The following is a 26576-nucleotide window of genomic DNA, read 5'->3' on the forward strand; positions in this document are numbered from 1 at the left end:
AATGACGTCACAAAGCGAGTAGTTTTCGCATGCACCTGGCGGACACTTTTGGCTGAATGAGCAGTCCTATTAGGTTAACTGTTCTTGCGTTGCGGTTATGTAGCAGTAATGCAGTTATACAACCAGCAATACAGTTTAGCGCTACATACATCTTGACAATACTTAGAGAAAATATATAAAATATTATAAACTTACTTTACTGTCATTATGATACTTGGAGAACTCAACTTAACTGAACAGCGTGACGTCTTGATCAATTCCCTCTGTACTCTCTTATGATTTAATTTTTGAATAATTCTACATATTGATATTTACAACAAGAATTAAACAAAGTTCACCTTCAGATCTTAGTCTGACGTCAACTATAGTTCTAGTTTAATTTTCATTTTGCAAATAATTTGTTTAAAGAAATATAGTTTATTTAATATACTGGGTGATTTATTTCAATGATATATCTTAAATGCTTGCTCTGGACACTTCCTTTGACTTGGTTACTTTCCACTAATCATTATATTTGAAAAAAGAAAACAGAATTTTTTCCATTGCAACTGTTAAACTTGCCTTATATCTATCAAAAATAGTAGATAAAATAGTACTTTATAGTAGATTAAATGATACTTAATGGTGTTTGTCGCCTGAGCCTGAGTATCTGTTGGTAATTTACTTATTTCGTTTTGAACCATTTCTGGCTTCAATTCAATCAGCAATCGACACGAAAGAGAATTAAAAAATATTGACTCAAAACTGACAACTAAAGAGACAGCTTTATTTATTTGTCAAATTACATAGAAACCAACACCAACCCAGCACAATATTTTTTCTACTCGTAATGAATTCCTTGAAATAATAATTTCTGAATAGTTTTTAAAACGTAACCCGCTATGGAAAAAATATTGTTTTATACACGACGATAGAATTTCATTATCGTCTCCCGAAATTAATTCACTCGCAGTTTCATCGCTTGTGAATTAATCTTCTAGTACTATTGTATCGTCTTGTATAAAAAATAACTATCAAATGACTTGATCAAGTGACTTGACTCGTGAAATTGCGTCTTTACTAGTTAAAAGTTCTTCTCGCCTTGTAAACAAATATTTCGAAATCAACCCTCCTAAGGTCGATTACTATCTGCGCCCGCCAATTAAGGGGCGCGGGTCGGGGGCGCCCGGTATCATAACCAATTTCCGAGAAGAGTGCGGCGCGTCGTCCCACGTCAACTCGCGTCTGTCACCGGTAATTACCGACGTAGCGTGTAGTTAACGCCATCGTGTCACAACAAATTAATGAATATCTCGCCCCTTGGCGCGGGACCGCGACAATCTCGATACCGATACGTCGCCGGAGATGCTTTGTTTTGTTACACGACCTTAAAGGGTCTTTCGGAGACGTTTTTTATCGCTATTTTTCGTCTTTTGCTGCTTATTATTCGAGTTTCGATTAATTAAATACCAATATTTATCAAGGTCTCGATATTAAAAAAGAGATGGTTCTGTTCGTTATAAATTGATAAAAACTACTTAATAAGCTAACTTAATTCTTCTGTTGATTTCTGGTAGTAGAGATCCCGAGCTGTGTATAAGTCATGATACATGACTTATACATATATGTATAATGTTTTACGAGCCCTAACAACTATATGTTGGGACAAGGTCTTTTTTTGCAATAAAAATAATAATTTGTTAAAACGACTCAATTTATTTTGTTTATTATTCTAAATTCAAACATTACAATATGATCTAGACAATTTTACTATATTTTTATAACTTTGCAAACAAATCACTTTTGATAATAGCTTATTTCGCCAAAATCAAGCCAAATTTGCTGACAACTATATATTGGGACAGCACAACAAGAAATTTGTTTAATACGGAGTTAAATCACCTTTCGCCTTAACAACTGCCTGAACTATTAATGGCATTGTACTTACCAAAAATTAGCACATTTGAGGAGAAAAATTATCCCAAATTTCCTGCAGTTTTGTCCGCGAATCAAAAATTATTCGTTGAGGGTGGTTTCTTAAATATTGCTTCATTTTATGCCACACAGTTTCTATAACATTCTATAACATTGAGCTCCGGACTACTTGCAGGATGGGGGATAGAACTTTTATTACCGAATCAATTTTAGTTGATTTTGCTGAATGGCACGATGCTCCATCTTGTTGGAAAATATAGTCTTCGTTTGGAAACAATTCTTGAGCACTAGGCAAAAGTGAGGTCTCAAGTATATGTTGATATTTTTGGGCGTTAACAGTGCCATCTATAAAATTCAATTTGCCCAAACCTCTTGCTGACATGCAACCCCAAACCATAATCCCCTTAGGAAATTTAACAATCCTCTTTAAGCAATCTTTATGAAATGCTTCTGCTTTATTTCGTATTATTCGTTTTCGATTATCTCCAACGCAAACATCAAATTTAGACTCATCGCCAAATATGACCTTATTCCAATCATTTTGTGTCCACGATAATTTAGATTTTGCCCAATTGTAGCGATTTTTCTTTTGAATTTCTGTCAGTAGCGGTTTTTCTTTGGCCTAAATAAGAATTTGTATCAATAATCTTCAGGTAATTGATTATCCGCATAAAATAAAGTTTACCTTGTAAAACCCCAGACATCATTTATGGATATATTTTCGGCAACATTCTCTTGATATATTTAAACCAGTTATAGTATTCCATTTAACTGTTACTTCGCGAAGAGTACTTCTTCTCGCAGACTTGCAAATTTTTACTAAATTTCGTAAATATCTCTGAGATACAGTTTTTGGCCTTCCCGAACTTTTACCTCTAACGTCTACATTGGCAGATTCACTCTATTTTTTTATTATATTAAAGACCGTGGTTTTTGGAAAACTTAAATCATCAGAAATTTTTCGAATTGTTTTTCCCGTACTGTATTGACGAATGATAATTTCGCGTAGTTTTTGATTTGTAGCTTTTCCACGGACCATTGCTTTGAATTAAATTAACAAAATTGAAAATTAAAAAAAAAATAAAATTACTTACAGTAAATCCTTTGACTATATAAAGTAAATCTCACTACTCAAAGTATCGAGTCACTTACAAGCTGTCAATGCTGAAGTAAACAGTTTGCGACATTTGTGACGTTTATCGCAAAGCCGCCTATGATGATATTAATTATTTAAAAATACTTGTCCCAACATTTAGTTGTCAGCAAATTTGTCCTTTTATGAACAAAATCCGCTACTGTAAATATGGATTGATTTAAAAATTCATAAAAATATTGTCAAGTCGTGTAGGATATATGGCTATGTTTATATTTAAAAAATTAAACACATATTTTTCAGTCATTTTGAAAAACCAGGGCAACAATTCCAAAATATGACCTTGTCCCAACATATAGTTGTTAGGGCTCGTATAATGTTTATGTATAATACGTTTCTTTTTTTGTACTTTCCGTACTTTTTCTTGGCTTTTGTGAAAGTCAAATGTTAAAGCACTTAGCAAAATATAGACACCGATAATCTCATGCAAATGGGAATAACGGTTCCTAAAATATCTGAAAAAATATGTTTATTTTTTAAAGTTTGATGCTCTCTAGCGGACAAACGAAGCACTTTCGTATAGAGGTAAAATGTGTCCAGTAAACTTATTTTGATTCCAAAAATACGTAGTAGCTCTATATCCACGGAATATTGGGACACCCTGTATAAAAAAGACGTCAACTTAAAATACTTTTATTTTTATTTCCAGTCATTGTCGATCCCCCTCTCTCTGTATATAAAAAATACATCTCATTATACCAGCATTTAAGCAGGTTTATAACTAAATATATAAGCTAGTTTTTTTAGTTTTTTGCCGTTGCTTATGTTCAATTTTCAGCAAATTTTTCCATGAAAACGCCAAGCGACTTTCCATGCCCGACGGACGTTGATTTTCCCCAGTGATATACATTTACAAGTTTTCACGAGTGGAAAACTTTCCCTAAAAATCTACTTGACAAGCGAGATAAAAGTCGAACTTTGCGCCGACAAGAAACACGGTTAGTTTATAAAATAGAAAGTCGAAACTTGGTGTAGTAACTTGTTTTAAAAAAGTTTTTTAACTTCTTTTTTTTTTCGTTTTTTCGACGTCAAACTTTCTACTTGTTTGGTTTTTCTCCTGATTTCATATCAGTTTATTCTAGTAGTAGGAACTATCGAATGAATACTATCGAAACATTCGATAGTTGGAATTCATTCGAATAATTCGATAGCTAGTAAGAAAACATTCGTCAAAAACTATTCGAATAAAAATTATCGAATAGATGCGTCATCTGCCTTGAAATATTGTATTCTAGTAATTCGGCAGCAAAAACCATTCATTTATAAAATTCATTCATTTATCAAATTCATTTATTCGTCAGGATCGATTTTAATGAAATTTAAACTGGATTTTAGTTGTCATCCGGCGACGTAGGTTTCTTTCTAGAAACCCGACAGCAGTCGGTGGCAATGCCAAAGCAATGCTATGAAAGAAGCCGGCATCTTTGATTTTTTGCGGAGTGAAATAAAGATAAGAACACATTATTTTTTTTATTGAGGTGCTAGTATTTACACAGAAAATACATTATGAAGGGAGCTGTTGCCATATATTCGTATTAGTTGGTATTAGCAAAGAATATTATTCTTTAGGATTAGTTAGTTAGGGATAGTATGTCTAATGTTTTGCATTTTTTTTTATTAATATTCTGTTATTACACTGCAATAATACTTTTTATTTTGGATGTAGGAAAATGATTTTGAATGTTTTTAAGCAGACTGGTTTAAGAAATAATAATAACAGTAATAATTTGTTATACCTATTAGCAACAAAATTTAAAATCATTTAATAATAATAAAAAAATGTTAATTTTTTTAAGTAGTAGCAAAATATAAACAACAAATAGAAGTCAAAAGTATTTATATTAGATCCTATTTAAAAATAATATAGTCTCTAAATGGCAACGTTGGTTTATTAAATAATAATAGTTACAGAACTAATTTGTTATATTAACAACAAATTTTAAAATCATGAAATATAAACATTTATTAATTTTCTAAGCATGCAGTGTAATGGAAGGAAAATATAAATAAAAATTAGAAATCAAAATTATTTATATTACTTTTTATTACTTTATATTACTATTTAAAAATAATATTTACTTTTACTGGCATTTACTTTAAAAAATAAATGAAATATTTCTTCGCAAAAACTACATGTAAGAGAATTAGCATAAACAAAATACAAACATTGTTAACTTTTTTTTTAAATTGGCACGTGTAAAACTTTCAATTTAATTTTCTCACCCCAAAATTTGAGTTCAATAACCACATTTATTTAACCACATTACTTAAATATGATTATTAAGTTCAACTAATTCATATTATTAAAACATCCAAAATACAAATATGTATTTTTAAAATTAATTGTAAGTTCATCTCATCTCTCTTAAAAATTGTTACTTCTCAAAATTTCCCATTAAAAAAATGCAATCTAACCTAACCATAATATACCATATAAAATTAAATAATTGAAAGATCGGGCTACGGAAAATCACACAAATTTTCGGAAAAATTTTGACCACTTCGCAGTCTTCGCACACAATCGTCAATTAAAAAAAACTACTATTTTAGTATTTTAAATATTTTAATAAACGCAAAAATAGCATAGTATTTACAAGGCGAAGTTATAAAAATTTGGAAGAACTAATAATGCACTGACGCACACAAAAATCAAACGAATACTAAATTTTAGTGTTGGGAAAATTCGAATTAAATAATACGACTAATTCGATAGCAAATTAAAACTAACTAATTCGAATTATCTTTTTCGATATATCGAGATAAAAATTAGTAGTATTTTATATTATATCTGTGGTAACCGAATTACAAATGAACATAAAACATAACCTCTTATGGACAAATACGAATATTAGTAATTAGTATAGTACTATTAGTAGTATTCTTTCGTTCTGAACGAACTGAAAATTTTCACTTAAACTGATTTATAAAGGGAATCGGGAAAGAAAGGAACGATCCGATATAGAAAAATCTAGAAATCATTGTTATTTCCTATACCACGTAGGAATAAATCAGTTTAAGTGAAAATTTTCATTTCGTTCAGAACGAAAGAATACTACTATTATTTGGTTCATTTCCATCTCACCCAAATTTCACCGAACACTAAAATTAATTTTCTTCTTTTATATAAATAATTATTGATTGCAACTGATAAAATAAAAAGCAATACGAACCGTACGTAAACAAGGACATACTTATATCGTTTTAGAAGAAGCTTTTATTTTAGATATGAGCTTTTCAATAGGAATTGAAACAATCATAAACTCGGCACTTTTAAATTTAAAACTTTAAATTATGGTTTAATTTATTAAACGGCTTCGGTACAGTTAATAGAATACATTGAATAAAGAATATTTTTTTTAATTTTTTATTCAGTGATAGAATATAGGTATGGCAATGGTTCAGATTTGTTTAAAATAGCCCCTAGACGAGCACTAGCTGGGACGAATTTATTTTTAGGTTAAATTTATAATACTACTAAACAATTCGAATTATTAATTCGATTGTGAAATATGAATTATTACTAATTATTCCATGGTGAAAATAATTCGATTATTCCCATCACTACTAAATTTCATTTATCAAAAACATTCGATAGTCGTGGCTCGTGGCGCAACGATAACCATTTAGTCGCACGGCGAGGTTGTCACTTATGCTTTAGTATACAAATGAATGAATGATTTTATTCGAATAAAACCATTCGATAGTTGAAATCATTCATTCAGTAAACATTTGATAGTCTAATTCATTCGATAGTTCCCATCGCTAGTTTATTCATTTTGAAAGATCTATTTTTATATTACTTTAATTTGCATACAAGTATCAACACAGTATTTTACACTATTTGCACACAAAAAAATATTTTTTTTTGGGTTTAGCAACATGTAACTTTCAAATTACGCATTTTCAGACCCATGTTTATAGGAACTTTTTCCCATATTTTTTAATGGGGAATCAACGGTTGAATTTTTTTGAGCGCCCTGTAAGTTGTAGAAAAGTAAATCTATAAATAATTATACATACAGGGTCGCTTTTATGTATGAAAACGGTCGATTATTAGGTTAAATATAGGAGGTACCGCAAAAAGTTAAATACAAAAGTTATGGAATTTTTAAATATCTATTAGGGAGTAATATATTTAAGTATACAGAGTCCTTCATAAAGTCGTGGCACATCAAAGTTTTACTTTTTTAAATAGAACCCCCTGTATATTATTACATATTTCAATTCTTCCTTCAATTCTAAGCAAAAATCAAAATAACACAATGTACCTCAAACCAACAGTTTCCGAGTTATTAACTTTTGAAAATATCACTTAAACAATTCGGTTTAATTAATTTCGATGTGTTCAGTTTCATTTAATGATGCCATTTTAAAATACAGGGTGGGTCTTATATAAGTGCACATATTTTTAGGGGTTGTATATATTTCGATTCACATGAGTTTTTGTCGGGAAAACATGTTTTTGAAAAGGTTATATTTGTCGAAAATTTGATAGTCTTTTTTTTAATGTTTAGTTAAAAAACATTATATCTTGGTAATATAGCAACATAGACAGTAGATTAAATTTAGAGAAAACAGAAAAATCCCCAGTAGTTCTCATTATTTAAGCAAAAAATATTCTTTAATATAAATTTAAAAAGAAAAATAGTTACCGAATCAGAATGACGCAAACTGGAACAGGTTTCTTGGAACAGGTATCTCTTGCAACTGGAACAACTTATACTTGTTATTAAAAAATCGCTGTTCCGGCCATGACTAATAACTTATTTTCAAAAATGGAAGCAATTAAAAAACGTGCGAGAAGAAATAAAGTTTTTAATCTATCCTCGCTGTTAAAGTATCATTTAATCTACCCTTGCGGGTTAAAGTATTATTTTATCTACTATTTTTGATAGATATAAGGCAATTTTAACAGTTGCTATGGAAAAAAACTATTTAATAGTATTTGTTAATCAGTTATTCTAATAGTTTTGCTGACTCTGCAAGGAATGCGACACAAAATGCAAACCGCAATAAACAGAAAACACACGTGTACCGTGTACCGTTGCGAACAGTCGAACAGATAAAAGTGCATATACGTGTATTATAAAATACACAGGTCTGTGTGTAGGTATTCGAACGGAAACGCAGTGTAAAATGACAGGTTGCCATTAAATTCGCTGATATCATCATCAACGACTACGTCATCCTATGGTCATCATCGTCGCCGACTGTACGATGCAAATTAACCCGCCCCATATTTTTTGTATTTTCTTTTAGTTTTTTTCGATTATTTTTTCGCTCGGGTTTGTAACACTGTCCCGAAATGTAACGTTTGTATTAAACCGTTTCCTGTAGCAGAATTGTCCGGTGAAAATAGCCATTGCCGGAGTCGCTTATGCATTGTGACAGGCCAAGATGGATCGAGACAATAAGAGAAATGCGAATTGATATGTACAGGGTGTCCCACTAAGAATAGTTTTCAGCTAAAGGTCGAAAAGTATAGTAGCCGTTAGAAATGAGTAGGTCCGTATGGATAATAATCCGTGGACCTCTCTCTGATGCCGGTAGGCCTCTACTTATAGATGTAGATCCTAAAAAATATCGACCCCTATTAAGGTTGATCTATACCGGGTGCGTCTTAAAAGTGGCTCACCCCTATAACTTTTTTATTTTTTCAGACAAAAAAACGAGATTTGGTATGGTAGTATATGACATAAATTAGGATTGATTGACGTATTCAATGCTTTTCGGCCACTTCCTGTTTCACCGGAAATGACTACAACTTTTGTTTAAATGGCACCCTCGGTATTGTTTTACTTTATTCGATAAAAAATGACAATCTGAAATGGCATATACAGGTTGTTTCAAAACAAATGCGAAAAACTTCAGGGGGTGATTCCTTGTTCAAAATAAAGGGTAGTTTGCTTTATAAACGTTGGGTCAAAAGTCAACCATTAGGGAGATATCGCGGTACAAAGATGGCGGAAAAATAATGTTTTTATTTTTTATCTTGAAAACGAAAAGAGATAGACTAATGAAATTTTACGGAAGCATTACTGTTATGAAAACACACTTTCTGGTAATTTTTTCACTTTTTTAAAATGAGTGGAAGGGGTTGAAATAAACTACCCCTATCATTCTTGTTAATGAAATTTAAAGAAAAATCTTATCAAACACATGCAAAAAATAATTTTGATAGTTTAGTTTATTTAGAAACTTTTTTATCTCTCGTGTTTTTTTGATAAAACTCACCGATTTGAAATTAAAAAATAAAATGTAAAGCATTACATGTCAGAACAAAAAACATTTTTAGATAAAGAATCTAGTGGGCAGCTGTAATTTTTTTAGGAAAAAATCTAGTCGGCGGCTGTCACTTTTTAGGATGTTACTAATATTGTTTTATTTGACATTACCCTACTGCAATACGTTATTATCTAGATTATTATTATTATCATTATTATCACTAGATTCTTAATCTAAAAATATTTTTAGTCCTGACATGTAATGCTTTACATTTTATTTTTTAATTTCAAATCGGTGAGTTTTATAAAAAAAATAGATAAAAAGAGATAAAAAAGTTTCTAAACAAACTAAACTATCCAAATTAATTTTATTGCATGTGTTTGATAAGATTTTAAACAAACTAAACTATCCAAATTAATTTTTTTGCATGTGTTTGATAAGATTTTTCTTTAAATTTCGTTAACAAGAATGATAGGGGTAGTTTATTTCAATCCCTTCCACTCATTTTAAAAAAGTGAAAAAATTACCACAAAGTGTATTTTCATAACAGTAATGCTTCCATAAGATCTCATTAGTCTATCTCTTTTCGTTTTCAAGATAAAAATAAGAACATTATTTTTCCGCCATCTTTTTACCGCGATATCTCCCTAATGGTTAACTTTTGACCCAACGTTTATGAAGCAAACTACCCTTTATTTTGAACAAGGAATCACCCCCTGAAGATTTTCGCATTTTTTTTTGAAACACCCTGTATAATAAATAAATCAAAATTATGAGGATATCTGCCAGTTAAATATTTACAGCTGATAAAGTATTTATTGGTTTAAAAATACGACTCCAATTGAGATTAAACTTATTGACAGGCTATTAATGTTTAGGTTTTTATTCTTATTTATAACAGTGTTATGTATGAGGTGTGTCAATTACATCCATATAAGAAACATTATATTTTATAGCAATTATACCTAATTTGTCAAAATTATTTTTTACATTTTTAGCCGACCATACCAACAGGTATGGTAGGCTATTAAGATCGGCAAAAAAAAATAATTTCACTCAAAATGAGTTATTTGGGCCATAAATGACCTAAATACAAAATATTTTCATGGTGTCTGTCTGTCTGTCCGTCTGTAACACGATAACTCAAAAACCGCTAAACCGATTTTAACCAAGTTTGGCACAAAAATACTGTGGCACCTGGGAATCTGGCAATTAGTTTTTGGTAGTGGTGGGAGGTTGGTAAGGGGGTATTTAAAAAAATCGTAACTCCAAAATTACAGTAGCTAGCGAAACGCGGTTTTCAATTTAAGATTAGGAGTAATATTTGCAACAAAATTTGTATATAATAACATCAAAATCAGTCAAAGTCGCAGATTTTGAGAAAAAAAAATTGGAAATATTCCTTTACTTTGAAACTAAAAGAACTGCCTACCAACTTTTTATTAACATATTTTAGTATGGGCTGCTATACGTGCCTCCCGGCGCCAATTTTTACCTTGTTTATGAAAATAAATATAAATTATGTCTATTTTTAGGATTCTCATAATAAGACAAATAAATTAAAACATAAGTGGGGTCAAATTTCGAAAATGACAGTTCTCAGCGAAAAACTAGTTACGCCACTGGATTCTACGTGAAACACTCTACCAAAGTCAGTTTCCATCTTTTCGATAATTTATAGGATAACCGAGATACAAGGGAAGTCAAAAAATGAAAAAAATATCAAATTCGCCCTGTATTTCAGGAACTAAGGGGGCTAGAACAAATCTGTGTGTAGCATCTTAAAAAATAGCATAGCGGTGTAAAAACTGCATCTTTGTACTCCACTCATAAACGAGAAGTCCTGTAAAACAAATGAAAATGGGACACCCTGTACAATAAATAATCCATTATCGCTTCTAGAAAAACGCTAGACATTTCCATACCTATTTTATCAGACACATAATATCACACTCTCGCTTATGCAGCTTTAAATAATATCTTTATTTGAGTACGCGAACTTGTATTGTGGTGTGGTATCGTCAATATTGCATTGGGTTTATAAGAAACGAGTCAGGTAAGAATTCCAAGAAACCACTTGTCAAAAGCTCCAGTCGCTGATAAGAAAGGTTGAGTTGTCATTTCGATTTATCAGTGCAGGAATAATTATAACAACAAACAACATTTCAGAGGTATCGATTTCTTGAATAACTGGAACAGAATTTCTTAGTAGTTATGCATTTTTGTATTGATATGTCAACGAATCAACGCAAACGTCACTAAAAAACATTAAAGCCAAAGATCGAAACTCATCTGTGTCCTCCAGATATAAAAGTCTATAAGAAGTCACTGTCAGTATTTTATTTTTAAATAAATTTTTGGTCCAATTTAAAATGTTATATTTCTGTTATTTTTAGCCCTATTTTGATTTTTTATAGAACGCTGTATATAATATATGTAAATCAACTTTAATTTGTAAACTCGTTTTTTTTATAAACTGTAGTATTTGACATATTATACAGGGTTAGTCGAGGGGTGTTTTTTTTGCCCAGCGAAGGTGCCCCGTTACCCAGGTGCCCAGCGAACACATACAAATTCACAACAACAGAATAGAATTAGTCCACAAATATGTATACTTGGGCCATGAGATCAAAATAAGCAGAGATAACCAAACCTGTGAACTGGCTAGACGAATTACCTTGGGATGGGCGGCTTACGGAAAAATGAGGGACATCTTTAGAGCAAATATCCCAATACACCTGAAAAGAAAGGCATTTAACCAATGTATCCTCCCGGTTTTGACCTATGGCACAGAGACACTCACTCTAACAAAAGCAACCGCAGAAAAATTGAGAGTGACACGGAGGCGGATGGAGAGATCTATGATTGGCCTGACTTTGAGAGATCGAGTAAGAAATGAAGAGATACGCCGACGTACGGGAGTGGATGACATTATCCAGCAAATCACAAAACAAAAGTGAAGATGGGCTGGACACATTGCTAGAATGGCAGACGGGAGATGGACCAAAAGACTTATAGAGTGGAGACCAAGAGCCGACAAGCGTAGCCAAGAAAGACCTCTCACCCGATGGACCGACGACCTAAAACGAATAACAACTAACTGGATTGCAACAACTAAAAACCGCGAGAACTGGAGACGTTTAGAGGAGGCCTATGTTCAACTATGGACGTGAAAGGGGGCTGCGTGATGATGATGATGATGATGATGATGATGATGATGATGATGATTTTTACCTTTACTTTAAAACACCCTGTGCAATAATTTCGTAAAATATAATTTTACGGTCAGAACCATGGTTCCTGAGCATTTTGTTTTTTGATTCATGTCAATACATGCTTTAGTTAATTTTTAAAAGCGAAATGAACTGGTCACGATCAATTTGCATTTTTTTTAATTATCATTACTTTTTTATGTAATTTTTTAATATGACGAGATGGTTTTGGTGACTATTGTCGTAACGTCATTTTACGCTGCATTGGATACTCTATACTAAATTTAAAAGAACTTTAAAGAGTAACGATACAGTCCTGGTTTTAATAAACATTAATAGCGATAACAGAACTAACGATACCTATTAAAGAAAGCATCTGTAATACTCAAGTATACAAATCCAAAAAAAAATTGTAAAAAATACCTTAATACTTTGTCCCTTGGCTGTTATAACTGCCTGTGTACATCCGTTCACACTGTTCATTGAGGCTTCATATCACATTGCGTTATGCTTTCCCATTCGCTGATTTTTCTTTAAGAACTAAGCGAAGTTCATTTAATGAAGCTGGTATCGCTTCTCGACCTCTAAACCTCATGCAAAGCATTTCCCAAATGTCTAAAATGGGGGTAGTTCAGAGTAGTATATAGTTCACAATAATCACCAAAGCCGCCTCGTCATATTGAAAAGGAAATTCAAAAAGAAATGACAATTAAAAAAATTACAAATTGTTAGTAGCTATGGCTTATATTTTAGAAAAATTTACACACGAAATTATTGCACAGAGTGTTTTAAAGTTAAGGTAAAAAAACAACCTCTCGACCTGTATAATATGCCAAATACTAAGTTGATATAATTATATACAGCTTGCTAAAAAAATTCACGAAAATTAGGCTAAAATAATTATTACATTTTATATGTTTTTATTTCTTTTATTTTTTAATTCTTACAAATCTCATTATGGTTTAAACATTACATTAATATACCAACTAATTTCTGTTTTAAATTCTTAGTTTTAGGAACTGGCATTAACATTCTTTTGTTCTTTATGCCATATCTGAAGAACTGTCAACGAGTAAGCGACTGCAGCTCCTGGAACTGTCATAAACATCGACTTCCTGATAACGAGCCCATTTTTATTAAACCCTTGTCTCAAACATTTCATTTTATAGACCAAATTTTGAACTTCTCCGTAAATATCTGCGTTTTTTTGATACAACTCTCCAACTTTTATACATCTTTTTACCACACCTTGCGATTCATTTTGTACAGCGTCGCAAGCCAGAACAAAGAAAATAGGAAATACCTACAAACATTTTATGAGCTAAATTTTTCTTTCAAAAATAGGATCATTGAGCTTACTGCATAAACCACTATGAAGAAATCAGTAATTTTGGTCATAGTACCTTGAAACAGGTAACAGAAATTCAACAAAGAAAAAAAGAACGAGCAGAGAATGTTTAGTGACATTTGAACACCAAAAAATTGAAGTAAAATTATCACAGACGATTGAGAGTAAATAAAATAATTCATCGACAAGTTTCAGTACTTTGAAAATCTTCTGGTCTTCTATCAAACATCGATTCTCGAGCTGGCCAATAAGACTATTTAAATCAGAATATTTGTTCCTTATCAGCATTAAGAACATTGTCATAAGGAGAGTTAAAAACCCAATAAAAAAAGATTGGATTTTGTCTTGTTCAAACCACAATATGGTTATAATTGCATCTACTAGATCGGGGTTACGTATAAAATGAAACATCCAGGGGAGATATACTGTAATTATTACTGAAAAAACTACAAGAAGAAACAATAGTAATGCTAAAACTGAATTAAAACCTTTATAATATGATTTAATATGATTCTTGATTCGTTTTTCAAACCGTTCAATATTTCTGAAAAATTTTAACCACCTGTTACTATTTACAATTGCGTTGTACATAGCATATATTATCAAATAATGAGTTAATGCAGTTGTTATTACATCTAGCAATATAAACATCTTTTTCTGAATATAATAGTCCTTCTGAAAGTAAAACATTCGTTCTTTGACGATGATACCCGTAAGTTCCACAAATAATACCAGTAAACACACAGTTTTAAACTTAAAATATCCCAGGTTTTTGAAAACACCCACTGTGAAGTCATAGGGAGGCACTAAGTTCAAAAAACTACCAAATTTTATAAAAATTGATAGAGATTCTAAATGTATGTGAGCGAACATTCTAAAAATTATATATAAAAAACACAGTTTTCACATTAACACACTTTAATTAAATTACTAATGACTTCTGGTCAATTTTTAATAATGCATTGTATTTTTTTATAATTAGAATATACTCAAGGATGGGTCTATACGAATATCATAAATTAACTTAAGCTTACTGTAATTTTTAATTTGTTAAAAGTTACTACAGAAGCTATTATATACTGGGGAAGTCTTAAAATAAGTGCAAATATTTTTAAGAGTTGTATATTTCGACCCCAGAAACACGATTATGAGGTTTTTTCGTGAAAAAATTTTTTGATTTTTAGTTTTAACATTGAAAATGTTTCTGTTATCCTATATAAGGGAGCCCAAATCGAATTAAAATGCTACATTTGCCACACCATGACGTCATATATACAAGGGTATAGGAAATCTCGGCGCTACGGCGGCAGTCGGGCAGCGCGCTTTTCAAAACTCATTACCTCCTTAATTTGTTTATTGATATGCCTTTATTAGTTTAAAAGCTAAAAATATGGGGTTTGCTTTGATACCTTGTTAAGACATAAGCGAAATTTTTAAATTGTTTCTTTTTTTCATTTAGGCCTTCGTTTTTCGTTAAATGAAAGTTATATTAAAAAAAATCTATTTTTAAACCAAATTTTCACACGATTGAAATGATTATTCATGTTTAAAGTTTTTTTTGGTCATAAGCGCTAATGGAAATGTTTTTTTTGTAAATAATTATAAAAAATTACTCCCTACGAAGACTTTATTGTGTACTGGATCAAAAATAAGTATTTGTTTTTCTCTATACGGTTGGGTATTAATATATCGATTTTTGATGATAGTGCCCTTTATCCGGTCTAATTTTTGTACTACACTTTCGGGAATTAAGGGTCCCCATATCATGTACTGTACTTCCATCCCTGAAAAATTCAGCTTGTGACACCGAAGTGAGAGGTAACGTCAAAATAAGCTTTAATCTACCTACATCATAGGTAGGTGTAGGTACTCTAGGTATATTCTACCTAGACAGTAGCTGAACTAGCTGACAGTAGTAATTAATTTGTTATCCGATAAGTAGTTGTTATTATATAAGTTTAGTTTAAGTTGTATAACATAAATTTCTACGACCGGTCTACCTAATGGTCTGCAGCATCGCCTTGTGGTGCAAACGTGGGCCTGTTAATCTGTGACGTGACGCACAACAGCCAAGAAAAACAGAAGCATGGCTAAGAATTTAGTAATTTAAAAAAAGTCTTTTAGATACAGTAGTAGGTATTAAAAAGTTTTGTGTTTAACTTTCCGTAAGAATTCTTTATCTGTCATTGATCATGATCTGTCATCATGTTAACCTGATGTTTTGTATGTTATTTTGTTTTTTTCGAGGTTTTTTTGCTTGCTTGTTTTACGGATAGGTGCGATCGCATAATTATTAAAATAATTTATAAATTTTAACACTACTACTTTTTCAGTGAATCTTTAAATCTGTTGTTTTTTGTTAAGTTCGTTATTTAAACATATGTATGTAATACACTCATATTAACACTAATCATATTTTTACGTTTTTATTCATCATTTTCAATGCCCCCCCGGTTGCATCTTTGTAAAGGACTGTGAATTTTTTATGTTTTGAGGTCTTGTTCTTGAGATGGTTGAAAACAAAAATGCCATAATGAACAACAAATTGTTGTTAAAAATTGTTAGAATACTTTAAATTAAAAACGTGAGTATGAATGGGTATACCGGGTGTTGCATCGTCGGACGGGACATAGGAAATCCCATGTAAATTTGAATGGGGTCAATTATTGGCTTCCCTAATTATTTTAGAGAATAGTTCTATTTAGGTTTATTGAAGAGCACTAAAACCCACATTCAAAAGAATAACTTTAGATATTTTTGATTAGCCCGTTTACGAGTTATCGTCGATTTCTTTTTAAATATTTCTCCTTTCTTATGGCCCTGCATTTACTTATGAGCACCAGTCAAGGTAAAAGATAACTGTCAAATGAAGTCGTCATTTCAGAAATTTATCTATTTAGTGCTTTATTATTATGATTAAAAACTCATACTTACATCGAAAATATTAGCCATGAATTACTCTACCGAAGAAAAAGTATTGATGATTAAATGGTATTATCAAGGAAATAGTTATCAAAAGGTGTCGGACATGTTTGCTGCTCTGTATCCGAATAGACCGATACCTGGAAAATCTACAATCGCAAGGAATATCCAGAGATTTGAGACCAAAGGTACCATAATAAATATCTGCAGATGTGAAGTAAGGCAGGAACAAAGAGAAATGCAAGAAATGATACCGACTTGGAAGTTTTATTGTGCGTGGAAGAGAACGATGGAAAGATCAAGCACAAAGGAAAACTTGAGGGATGAAATAGAATAGATCACACTACAGCGTTACGAATTTTGGAAACGACATAAATACTATTCCTTCAAATATAGAAAAAGCACCAAGAGCTACGAGATGGGGACAAAATACGGAGGCAGGCGTTTTGTTTTGATATGATGGAAGAGCAAACACGGATAGGGAATTTTTAAAAAACATATGTTTCACTGACGAATGCACGTTTACCTTAAATAATGAACCCAATGTTCAAAATTATCGATATTAGAACAAAGAGAACCAATACAGGTTTGTCGAAACAAGGACGCAATATCCACAGAAAGTAAATGTTTGGGCAGGGATATTCGGACACAATATTATTGGGTCATTATTTCTTACGCGAAATTTAAATGCAAAATATTGTTTGGAACTACTCGAAAATCATATTTTACCTGCTTTACAAGATGCCGCTAGGAAAAATCAGGAAGTTTGGTACCAAATGGATGGCTGCCCGGCACATAGTACCCTGGCTGTTCGGGAATATTTAGACAATAGTTTTAACGGAAACGTTATTGGCAATCATACAGTAAATTGGCCTGATATTTCGCCAAATGATTTCTTTCTCTGGGGCCATTTAAAAAACAGGACATACAAGGATAAAAAATACCCAAATCTAGACGAGTAAAAAAATGCTATTTCTGCCGAATGCAATAGAATTTCAGTTTACCAACTAGCGAATGTAAGAAGAGAATTTTATGATCATACAGGTTATTGTCTAGCAGTCGATGGAGGAATATTTGAACATCTTCTTAAATCCTAAAGTTCTAACAATTTAATAGTACCTAAATTAATAAGTTATTGAATATTGTAATAATACTATAATTAACCTTGCAATTGATTACTTTATTTTACTTTAATTCATATTAATTTGTATTTATAAATACCGTATGATCGAATAAAAACGGCGTCAGAGCGATGGCTATGAAATGAAGATCGCTCTTAATTTATATGTAAAATTATATGAGGAAATGTCATCGATCGTCATTTCCAAGCCAACTTATTTTGTACTTATTTGCAAAACGGTAAAGAGAAAATATGTTTCTTTTATCGAGATCTACCAGCTCTGAAAATATTTGCACTTATTTAAGACTCACCCTGTATAATTAAACGGTTAGTTTTCATTAAAATTTAATTATTGACTACTGACATTAACATATTTTTGTTATTTTCGCCACATTTGCCGCACTGTCAAAGAATACGTCAGTGCAGCTCCTGGAACTGACAGAAATATAGATTTCTTGATGTTAAATCCATTTCCACTAAAGCTCTTGCTCAAACATTTCATTTTGTAGACCAAGCTCTGGACTTCTTGATGAATTATTACGTCGTCTTGGTAGAGTTCTCCAATTTTTCTACATGTTTTCACAACGTTTTGAGACTCTTGTTGTACAGCGTCGCAAGCCAGGACAAAAAACGTGGGAAATATCTGAAAGAAACATTTTATTTCACCTATTTTTTCTGTGAATATAAGAACATTCAATTTACCGCATAAACCATTATGAACAAATCAGTAATTTTGGTAACTGTACCTTGAAACATGTAACAGAAGTTCAATAAGGAAAAAAAGAACGAACAGATAATATTTAGTGACATTTGAATACCGAAAATCGAATTAAAATTAACACAGATTATTGAGAGTAAATAAAATAATTCATCAACATATTTCAGGTCTCTAAAAATCCTCTCATTTTCTATCCCACATCGGTTTTCTAGCCGAGCCAATAATCTATTTAAATCAGCATATTTGTTTCTTATTAGCATTAAGAACACCGTCATGAGAAGGGTTAAGAAACCCACTAAAAATGTCTGAAAAAAGTCTTGCTCAAACCACAACAACGTTAACATTTCTTCAATAAGATCGTGATTTTTTATGAAATGACACACCCAGGGTACATAAACTGCAGTTAATAACAAAATATCTCCAACAATAAACAAAATTAATATTAAAAACAATCTTGAAACTTTTTTGTCTGATTTAACGTGGATTTTTGCTTGTTTTTCAAAGATCTCAATATTTCTAAAGAATTTTAACCAGATTTTGCTATTGAACGACGCGTTATACATAGCGTATATTATTAAGATATGGGTTAGGGCTGTTGTTATTCCATCCAGTAATACAAGGATCTTTTTCTGGCCATAATAGTCTTTTCCAAAATAAAATGTTCGTTCTTTTATTACTATTCCAGTGAGTTCCAGAAGCAAAACTCCAAAACATATTGTTTTACACTTAAAATACCCCAGGTTTTTGAAAACACCCGTTGTGAAGTCATATGGCGGGACTAGATTTAAAAAGCTGCCGAATTTAGTAAGAACTGATAGTGATTCTAAATGTATGTCGGCAAGCATTGTATACAAGTGCTGTATCTAAATAAAGGAATGTACTTAACTAATAAAATTAACTGATGGTTTATTGTGTTAATTTTTGATGATGTGTGATGTTTATTATTCCGTATTTATAATTTTCTTAATTAATGTAGCATTGAAAGTATCGGCATTGTATTCTGCAGTCAGTTACATCAGTGGCATGTCGTATAGTGGGCCAGGGGGGGCGAATGCCCCCTCCGCCCCTATGCGCTTAGCGCCTCTGGCGCCCTTTAAAAAAAACAGAAAAACTAAAATTAACGCAAAAACAAACGGTACCCTATAGCTCTTCAAGATAAAAAAAAATCGGTAAAAAAACTTTCAAGTTAAGCGGTTTTATCTTATGTGCACTGAAAACTAGAAAATAATAATAACAATTAGGTATTTTGAACTTCTAGTTCACAAATATTTTAGTACTAGGCAGAATAGCTTTTAGGCATATTAGACTAAAATAAAAACGTGGGGCCCCTCTGAAATCCTACCTATGGCAAAGCATATCTTTATACTTTGGTAGATCATGAGCTCGGCGTTCGCTCGTGAAGCCGCCACGGCTGGTTATTGATTGTCAAAATCTCCAGTTACGATTATAGTAAGTCGATGCAATCCACACTTAGTATAGAAGAAAGTATTACAGCAATAGTTAATGGGCCACACGTTTTTATTTTAGTCTAATATGCTTAAAAGCTATTCTACCTAGTACTAAAATATTTCTGAACTAGAAGTTCAAAATACCTAATTGTTATTATTATTTTCTAGTTTTCAGTGCATATAAGATAAAACCGTTTAACTTAAAAGTTTTTTACCGATTTTTTATTTTCTAGTTTTTAGTATTTAACGGAAATGCCTACCGAATATTCCTCATTCTATTTAATTCATTTAGTGCATCATTATTACATGGTTTTTTACCTGATAATTTATTACAATCTGACGCTCAGGTGTTTCTGACGCTACTAAAGTTGAGGAATATAAACCTTTTTGCAGTTTATTAGAAGAAATTAATGCTGATGATAACAAACTTGCACCTGATGAATATTTATCCTTTTTAATTTCCAATGACCTAGAGTCTTCATATCCATCTTTATGTGCATTACTGAGGATTTTTTACATTATAGCCACCAACAGTGCTGGTGCAGAACGATCTTTCAGTAGATTAGGAAGAATTAATAATTACCAGAGGTACACTAGCACACAAGATAGACCAGGATCTAAATATGGACGAAATAATTGATTCTTTTAAATCGGTTTTAAAGACGCTTTCATCTTTGAAATAACTGTTTTGTATAACTTTTTAATAAACAAATTTATAATTAAAAAAAATAAAAGTTTTCATGTAGTCTCATTATTAAAGAAAAAAGTTTGTAATTTATTTGATCCTTTATTGATCATTGCGCCCCTTAAGTTCTTCGCCCCCTCCGCCCTTTTATCCACGACACGCTACTGAATTACATGTAGTATTCTCGAAGTCAACTGGAAGTAGTGGGAGTCTTAATTCCTTTATCCAGACGATGCCGACAAAGAAAGTGGCAAAATTGGGCGAGTCCCAATCTATTCTATTCAGGTTTTTTTCTTATCAGCAACAGGTTATTATTTTTCCTAATATGTTTTGGGTGCCTAATTTTTATAATTATTTTTTTTTATATTTCCACATTTAAAATTTCCATAAAAATAAAGTAAGAAAATAAGTTTTCTTTATTCCCGGTTTAAACTAAATTAAAATAAATGAAAAAGTCCAAAAATGGGAAAGTTTTATTTTTTAAATTAGTAAAATATAACAAAAAATAAACATATATTTAGTTATAACAGCTGTAACCAAATATGGAATAGTATCCTTAATATGGAATACATACTGCCTAACCTAATCACCTAATCGCAAAAGATAGTGGTTTTTAATCTCTTTTCATCATTATACTCACGTGCAGGTTTTGCCTTGTCATTTGGGCTTTGTGGCTACGGTGAGAGTTATTTTCTTTCACCGCTATCAGAAATTTTTTTAAAGTACTCAGAAAGTAAGTATGTCTTGGTACGCGATTGCAAATAGTATTATATATTATGAAAATGCATTGATTGCATGTTTTTTTGATTGTTTTGGGGGTATTTTCTTGTCTGAATGTGTTTAATAAAAAAATCTGATATACATTTTGGTTAGTTTGAAGCAGGGTTGGAAAAAATCATTATTTTTTGAAAAAAATCAAAAAAATCTGATTTTTTTTTATTTTCATTCAAAACAATATTTATATCGGATTTCTAAATGACTAGGACTTATTTCCAATTAAAGTCCTATCCTAAATGGCTAAATCTTTATAACTCTGCCTGATACCGATAACATTAACAATTCTACGGCGCATGTCATTTTTCCACATCTTTTTTTTCCGCAAAAAAAGTCGCTCGCTTCAGATCAAAAGGATTTTTTTTCAAACATCTCAAAAATATTAACTTTTGTCATTTTAACGCCTAGGCATGAAAGTAAAGCACTGTTACGCCTAAGCACAAAGTACAAAAATATTTTATTAAACTGATATTAAATGTCCAATTCAAAATTGTTGCTCGATTACTGTTCATATTATTTGCAAAGTTTTAGAAAAAAGAAATAGAAATTGATTAAAAAATTATTTGAAATGTTTTAAAATAAACTTGAAAAAATGTACTTTTTGTGTCACCCTGTAACGTCGGAATAGCTTTACGATGGTCCTTCAAAGGTACAGCATCGTCAAAAAAAGTATAATTTTTACTCCTAATAAAACAATACACTAATGTTCGGAAATAGTCGTAAGTCGAGAATGAAATTAGTATGCATTATCTAATGTCAAAGTATAAAGTACTTACTGCAGATCAAAATGTCGGCAGGAATTTGGAAACATACAACCGTTTCAAAAAAAAAATAAAACAACACATTTTCTGACAACGATTATAGAGTCTCGGGAATGAAGATATAGTCTCTATATCAGAAGAATCTAGTTCTGGCACTAGACTTTGCGAATGATATGTATTTGAACAGCGAATTTATGTGACTTACCTATACATAAATTTTAAAATAAAACCCTGCATTTAGCGGTTTAATTGATTCACACGAAATTATTTCAAAAATCAATAGATAAATTTCAAAATGAATAGATATTTTTATATAATTTTATAACATTTACAATTATTTTTCGATTTATTATCTGTTATAGAAATATTTTTTCTAATTTTCTAGGACACATTTTTATAACTTTTACAGTTATTTTTTTATTTATTATAAAGTTTCAGTAAAATTATTTTTTTTTATTTAAATCACATGATTAAAATTAAAAAAATCACTTGATTTAAATCACGATTTAAATCATGCCAACTCTGGTTTGAAGTATTCGTTTTATAGTGGTCCATATTTGGGTACCTATTCCATCTTTAGGTGCCTTTATGTTCAATTTGTTTTTGAGATAATTTTATACTTTAAATTAATACATGTAACAGAAAACAGTTATTACGTTATGTGCAACTGTATGACAGATAAATATCTAAGAATATTCTTTTATTTACAATACATTTTTTAATACAACACAAAAACTAAACGGTATTCCATATTTGGTTACTTCGCAATCCTGAAAAGAAATAACTAATAAAACTTATTAGTTAGTTTGACTATTCTCTTTTTTCTCCCCCTTTCGCCATATCTGTTCAAACGTTAGGAAATAAGTAGCTATAGCTCCGGATATTGACAGCAACAACGATCTCCTAATGGGAAAAAAACCACTGGCGGTAAAGCCGTGCTTCAAGGTGGCCATTTTGCAGGCCAGTGCCTGGATTTCCCTGTAGATTTCCGGGTTGTCTTGGAACTTTTCACCAATTTTCCGACACGTGGCAATGACGCGTTCGGTTTCCTTTCTGGTAGCATCACAACCGAAGATGAAAATTATCGGAAAGGCCTGAAAATAAAAGAAAAAAACATTTTTGAATCTGAAAACACAAGTATTATTTTTTTGGCACAAAAAAAGGCACCTAAAAATCTGATGTATTTTAAAGTTTAATAAATTTTGTTCTAGTCGGCTGATTTTGATGATTTTTTAAGCAATTTGTAGCTAAATTATTTGACTTTTTAGTACCTCTTTCTAAATTATGAATGAAAGTTGCTGTCTGTGAATTATACGACGGAAAACAAAATGTTGATATTTTGATGAAAGTTTAAAACACCCAGTGGAATATACTAAGGAAGCAAAACAATTAAAAATAATTTTGTCATCTAGGTACGTATTTTCTTGATAGTTAGTTTTTTGGTTCATCTCGATAGCTTTCTTTTTGTTGGAGATATTCGCTTTTGAAGAAGACACTAACATTTTTTCGTAATTTTTATAAGAACTTGAACGAATCAAGACAATCGACTTATTGTAAGTTTATCGCTAAGAAACCGCCGTTTGCCAGCTTTTCAAATTTATAATCAATTGCACCTAAAGAACGTACATGTAAGTGACTGTAAAGGTGCGTCCACATTGTTCGTGATCCCGCTCGCGCTCTTGCTTCTGATTGTGCTTGCGTTGCTTACGCTTCCTGTTTGTAGTGTTTCTCAAGATCTTTCGGCTCGCAAGCAACGGCGCACAGTGGCGTGAAACTGATAATATAAAGAAAAAACCCTATATTTCCTAAACCGTTAATCCAATCGCATTGGGACGGATTTTATTCGATTCGGCTTAATAAAATACATGAAATAACATGGTTTAATAAATTTATTTAAAAGTAAACTGAGCACCAATTGAAACGTAAAGTGAAAATTTTTGCATCAAGTTGAACTTCTTGTATTTTCTGAACTATTGAAGGCGTTTTGAATTGCTAGCCAGATTCTGAAACGCTTTTTTATCGACTGTCGAACCGTTCTTTGCAGTTTATTTAATTATGGGCCAATACCCATAATACGGGGTAAAACAAAAATGCGTGCATTTTTTACAAAATTTTAAGTGACCTCCATTTTGTGGGGGGATGGAGGATTTCCATTATTTGTGGGTATTTTAAAAGAGCTGTTTTATACCTCGGGACATTTTTGAGTTTTTTTGGGGTATCGCTCTCCATTGCGATGTTTTCCTTTTTTATGATTTTCGAAGGTTTTAATTCTAATAAATTTATCTCATTATGAAATTAATATATTGTATTTTTGAGTATTATGCGTATTAACTAATAATTATACTAAGTGATTATACTGTATCGTTAATGAAAAAGTGTTAAATGCTTCTTTTGTTATGCCAAGATACATAATAAAACCTATTCATGTAATTTAAATATACCAGCTAGATATATTTTTAACGCCCTGTATACTGTAACACTTTTTAGTTTTATAAAATTATTTGTTCGCTTTATTTAATTATAAATTAAAATGCACAATGCTTAAAAATACGATATCTTCATTTCACAATGAGATAAAATTATTAGTATTAAAACTCTACCGACAATCATAAAAATATCGAAAACATCGCAATGGAGAGCGATAGCCAAAAAACTCATAAACGTCCCGAGGTATAAGTCACCTCCTTCAAACTACCCACAAAAAATGAATATCCTCCATCCCTCCACAAAATGAGGCTCACTTAAAATTTTGTTAAAAATGCGCGCATTTTTGTTTTACCCTGTATTATGGGTCCTGACCAATAACTGAAAAAAAACTACAAAGAACGGTTCGATAGTCGATAAAACAATGTTTTAGAATCTGGCTGGCAAATTCAAAATTACTTCAAAAGTTTAAAAAATACAAGATGTTAAACTTAATGGAAAAATTTGCACTTTACTCTTCAGTTGATGCTCAGTTTAGTTACTTTGGTTCAAATTATTATAATTTATAACATTTAAATCTTATACAATATAATGATATTTATATAATTTTAAGTGGCAAAAAAAGTAAATTACATTAAATGAATTCGTTGGCATCCACAAAAATGAAGAATGTAGTTTTCATTTTTTTTTCACCACTGTTTATCTTTTATTTTAAATTTTTAACAAACGTGGCCGAATGTGGCGATAAAATTTATAGAATCACTACTTTAACAGTTGCTTTTTTTAGTCAAAAGTAGATCCCAGAATAGTGGAAGTAAACATCTACGCGATTTACAAAACATCTAGGCGATTTACAAACAAACAGAACGTTTTTGAACTCGTGTGAAGTTGGCACCCTTTTTTCAAAAAATGAACTGGAATTTGAGAGTTCTGGATAGATTTACAATAGTTCTATAGTTCTTGATAAGTTAGAAAAATAGTTCTGGTTAATTTCGGGAGAAATGACAGGGGGGTGCCAACTTCACGTAGCACCCTTTTTTATTCTGGAACAGTTCTGATAGTGGAAATATATTCTAGAACAAGAGTTCTATAGTTCCTGACTATTGATCAAAATAGTTCTATTGTATTAACCAAGTTATGAACAAAAATAAAACGGCAGCCTGCGCAGTTTAAATCGATTTTCTAGGTAAAAAATGATTTAAAAAATAGTTCTGAATAGAGTTCTGAATAGCACCCCAAAAGTTCTATAAGATGTACTATTTGATTTTTAAAAAATACCAATAATTAAAAATTTCATTGATGCACGACTCTATAGATAGACATAAAAATCGACTTTACGAAGGAAATGCAATGTTGAAAAACAGTTCTGGTTAGAGTTCTGAATAGCACCCCAAAAGTTCTTAAGATGTACTATTTGATTTTTAAAAATACCCAAAATTAAAAATTTCAGGAACTATAGAACTCTTGTTCTAGAATATATTTCCACTATCAGAATTGTTCCAGAATAAAAAAAGGGTGCTACGTGAAGTTGGCACCCCCCTGTCATATCTCCCGAAATTAACCAGAACTATTTTTCTAACTTATCAAGAACTATAGAACTATTGTAAATCCATCCAGAACTCTCAAATTCCAGTTCATTTTTTGAAAAAAGGGTGCCAACTTCACACGAGTCCTTTTTGATTTGTCATGTCCGTTATTGATTTTGAAAGACTTATTAACTTAGTTGGCCCCCGTATAGAAAGGAAAAATACAACTTTTAGGAAGTGTATTCCGCTTAAAGAAAGAGTTAAATAAAGATTGGCCATTGCATTAAGATTCTTTGCAACTAGAGACTCACACACCAGTTTGGCTTATTTCTTCAAAGTTTCCAAA

General features: G+C 31.3%; 2 protein-coding genes across 2 annotated transcripts in view; one reads left to right on the plus strand and one right to left on the minus strand.

Moving 5' to 3' along the window:
- The window catches only part of LOC115883864 (homeobox protein Hox-A1), a 156545-nt gene that overhangs the window by 64941 nt on the left and 65028 nt on the right, over window positions 1–26576 (plus strand). The gene's annotated exons all lie outside the window — the stretch shown is intronic.
- LOC115883866 overlaps window positions 22312–26576 on the minus strand; it is a 45821-nt gene continuing 41556 nt past the window's right edge. The window contains exon 2 of the mRNA XM_030902280.1: window positions 22312–23374. Within this exon, the coding sequence (XP_030758140.1) occupies window positions 23078–23374 (297 nt within the window). The 3' untranslated portion in view covers window positions 22312–23077. The remainder of the gene's footprint in view (window positions 23375–26576) is intronic.

The sequence above is a fragment of the Sitophilus oryzae genome, unplaced genomic scaffold (genome assembly GCF_002938485.1).
Source record: "Sitophilus oryzae breed Bouriz unplaced genomic scaffold, Soryzae_2.0 scaffold_2006_pilon_pilon, whole genome shotgun sequence".
NCBI classification, from domain to species: Eukaryota; Metazoa; Arthropoda; class Insecta; order Coleoptera; family Curculionidae; genus Sitophilus; species Sitophilus oryzae.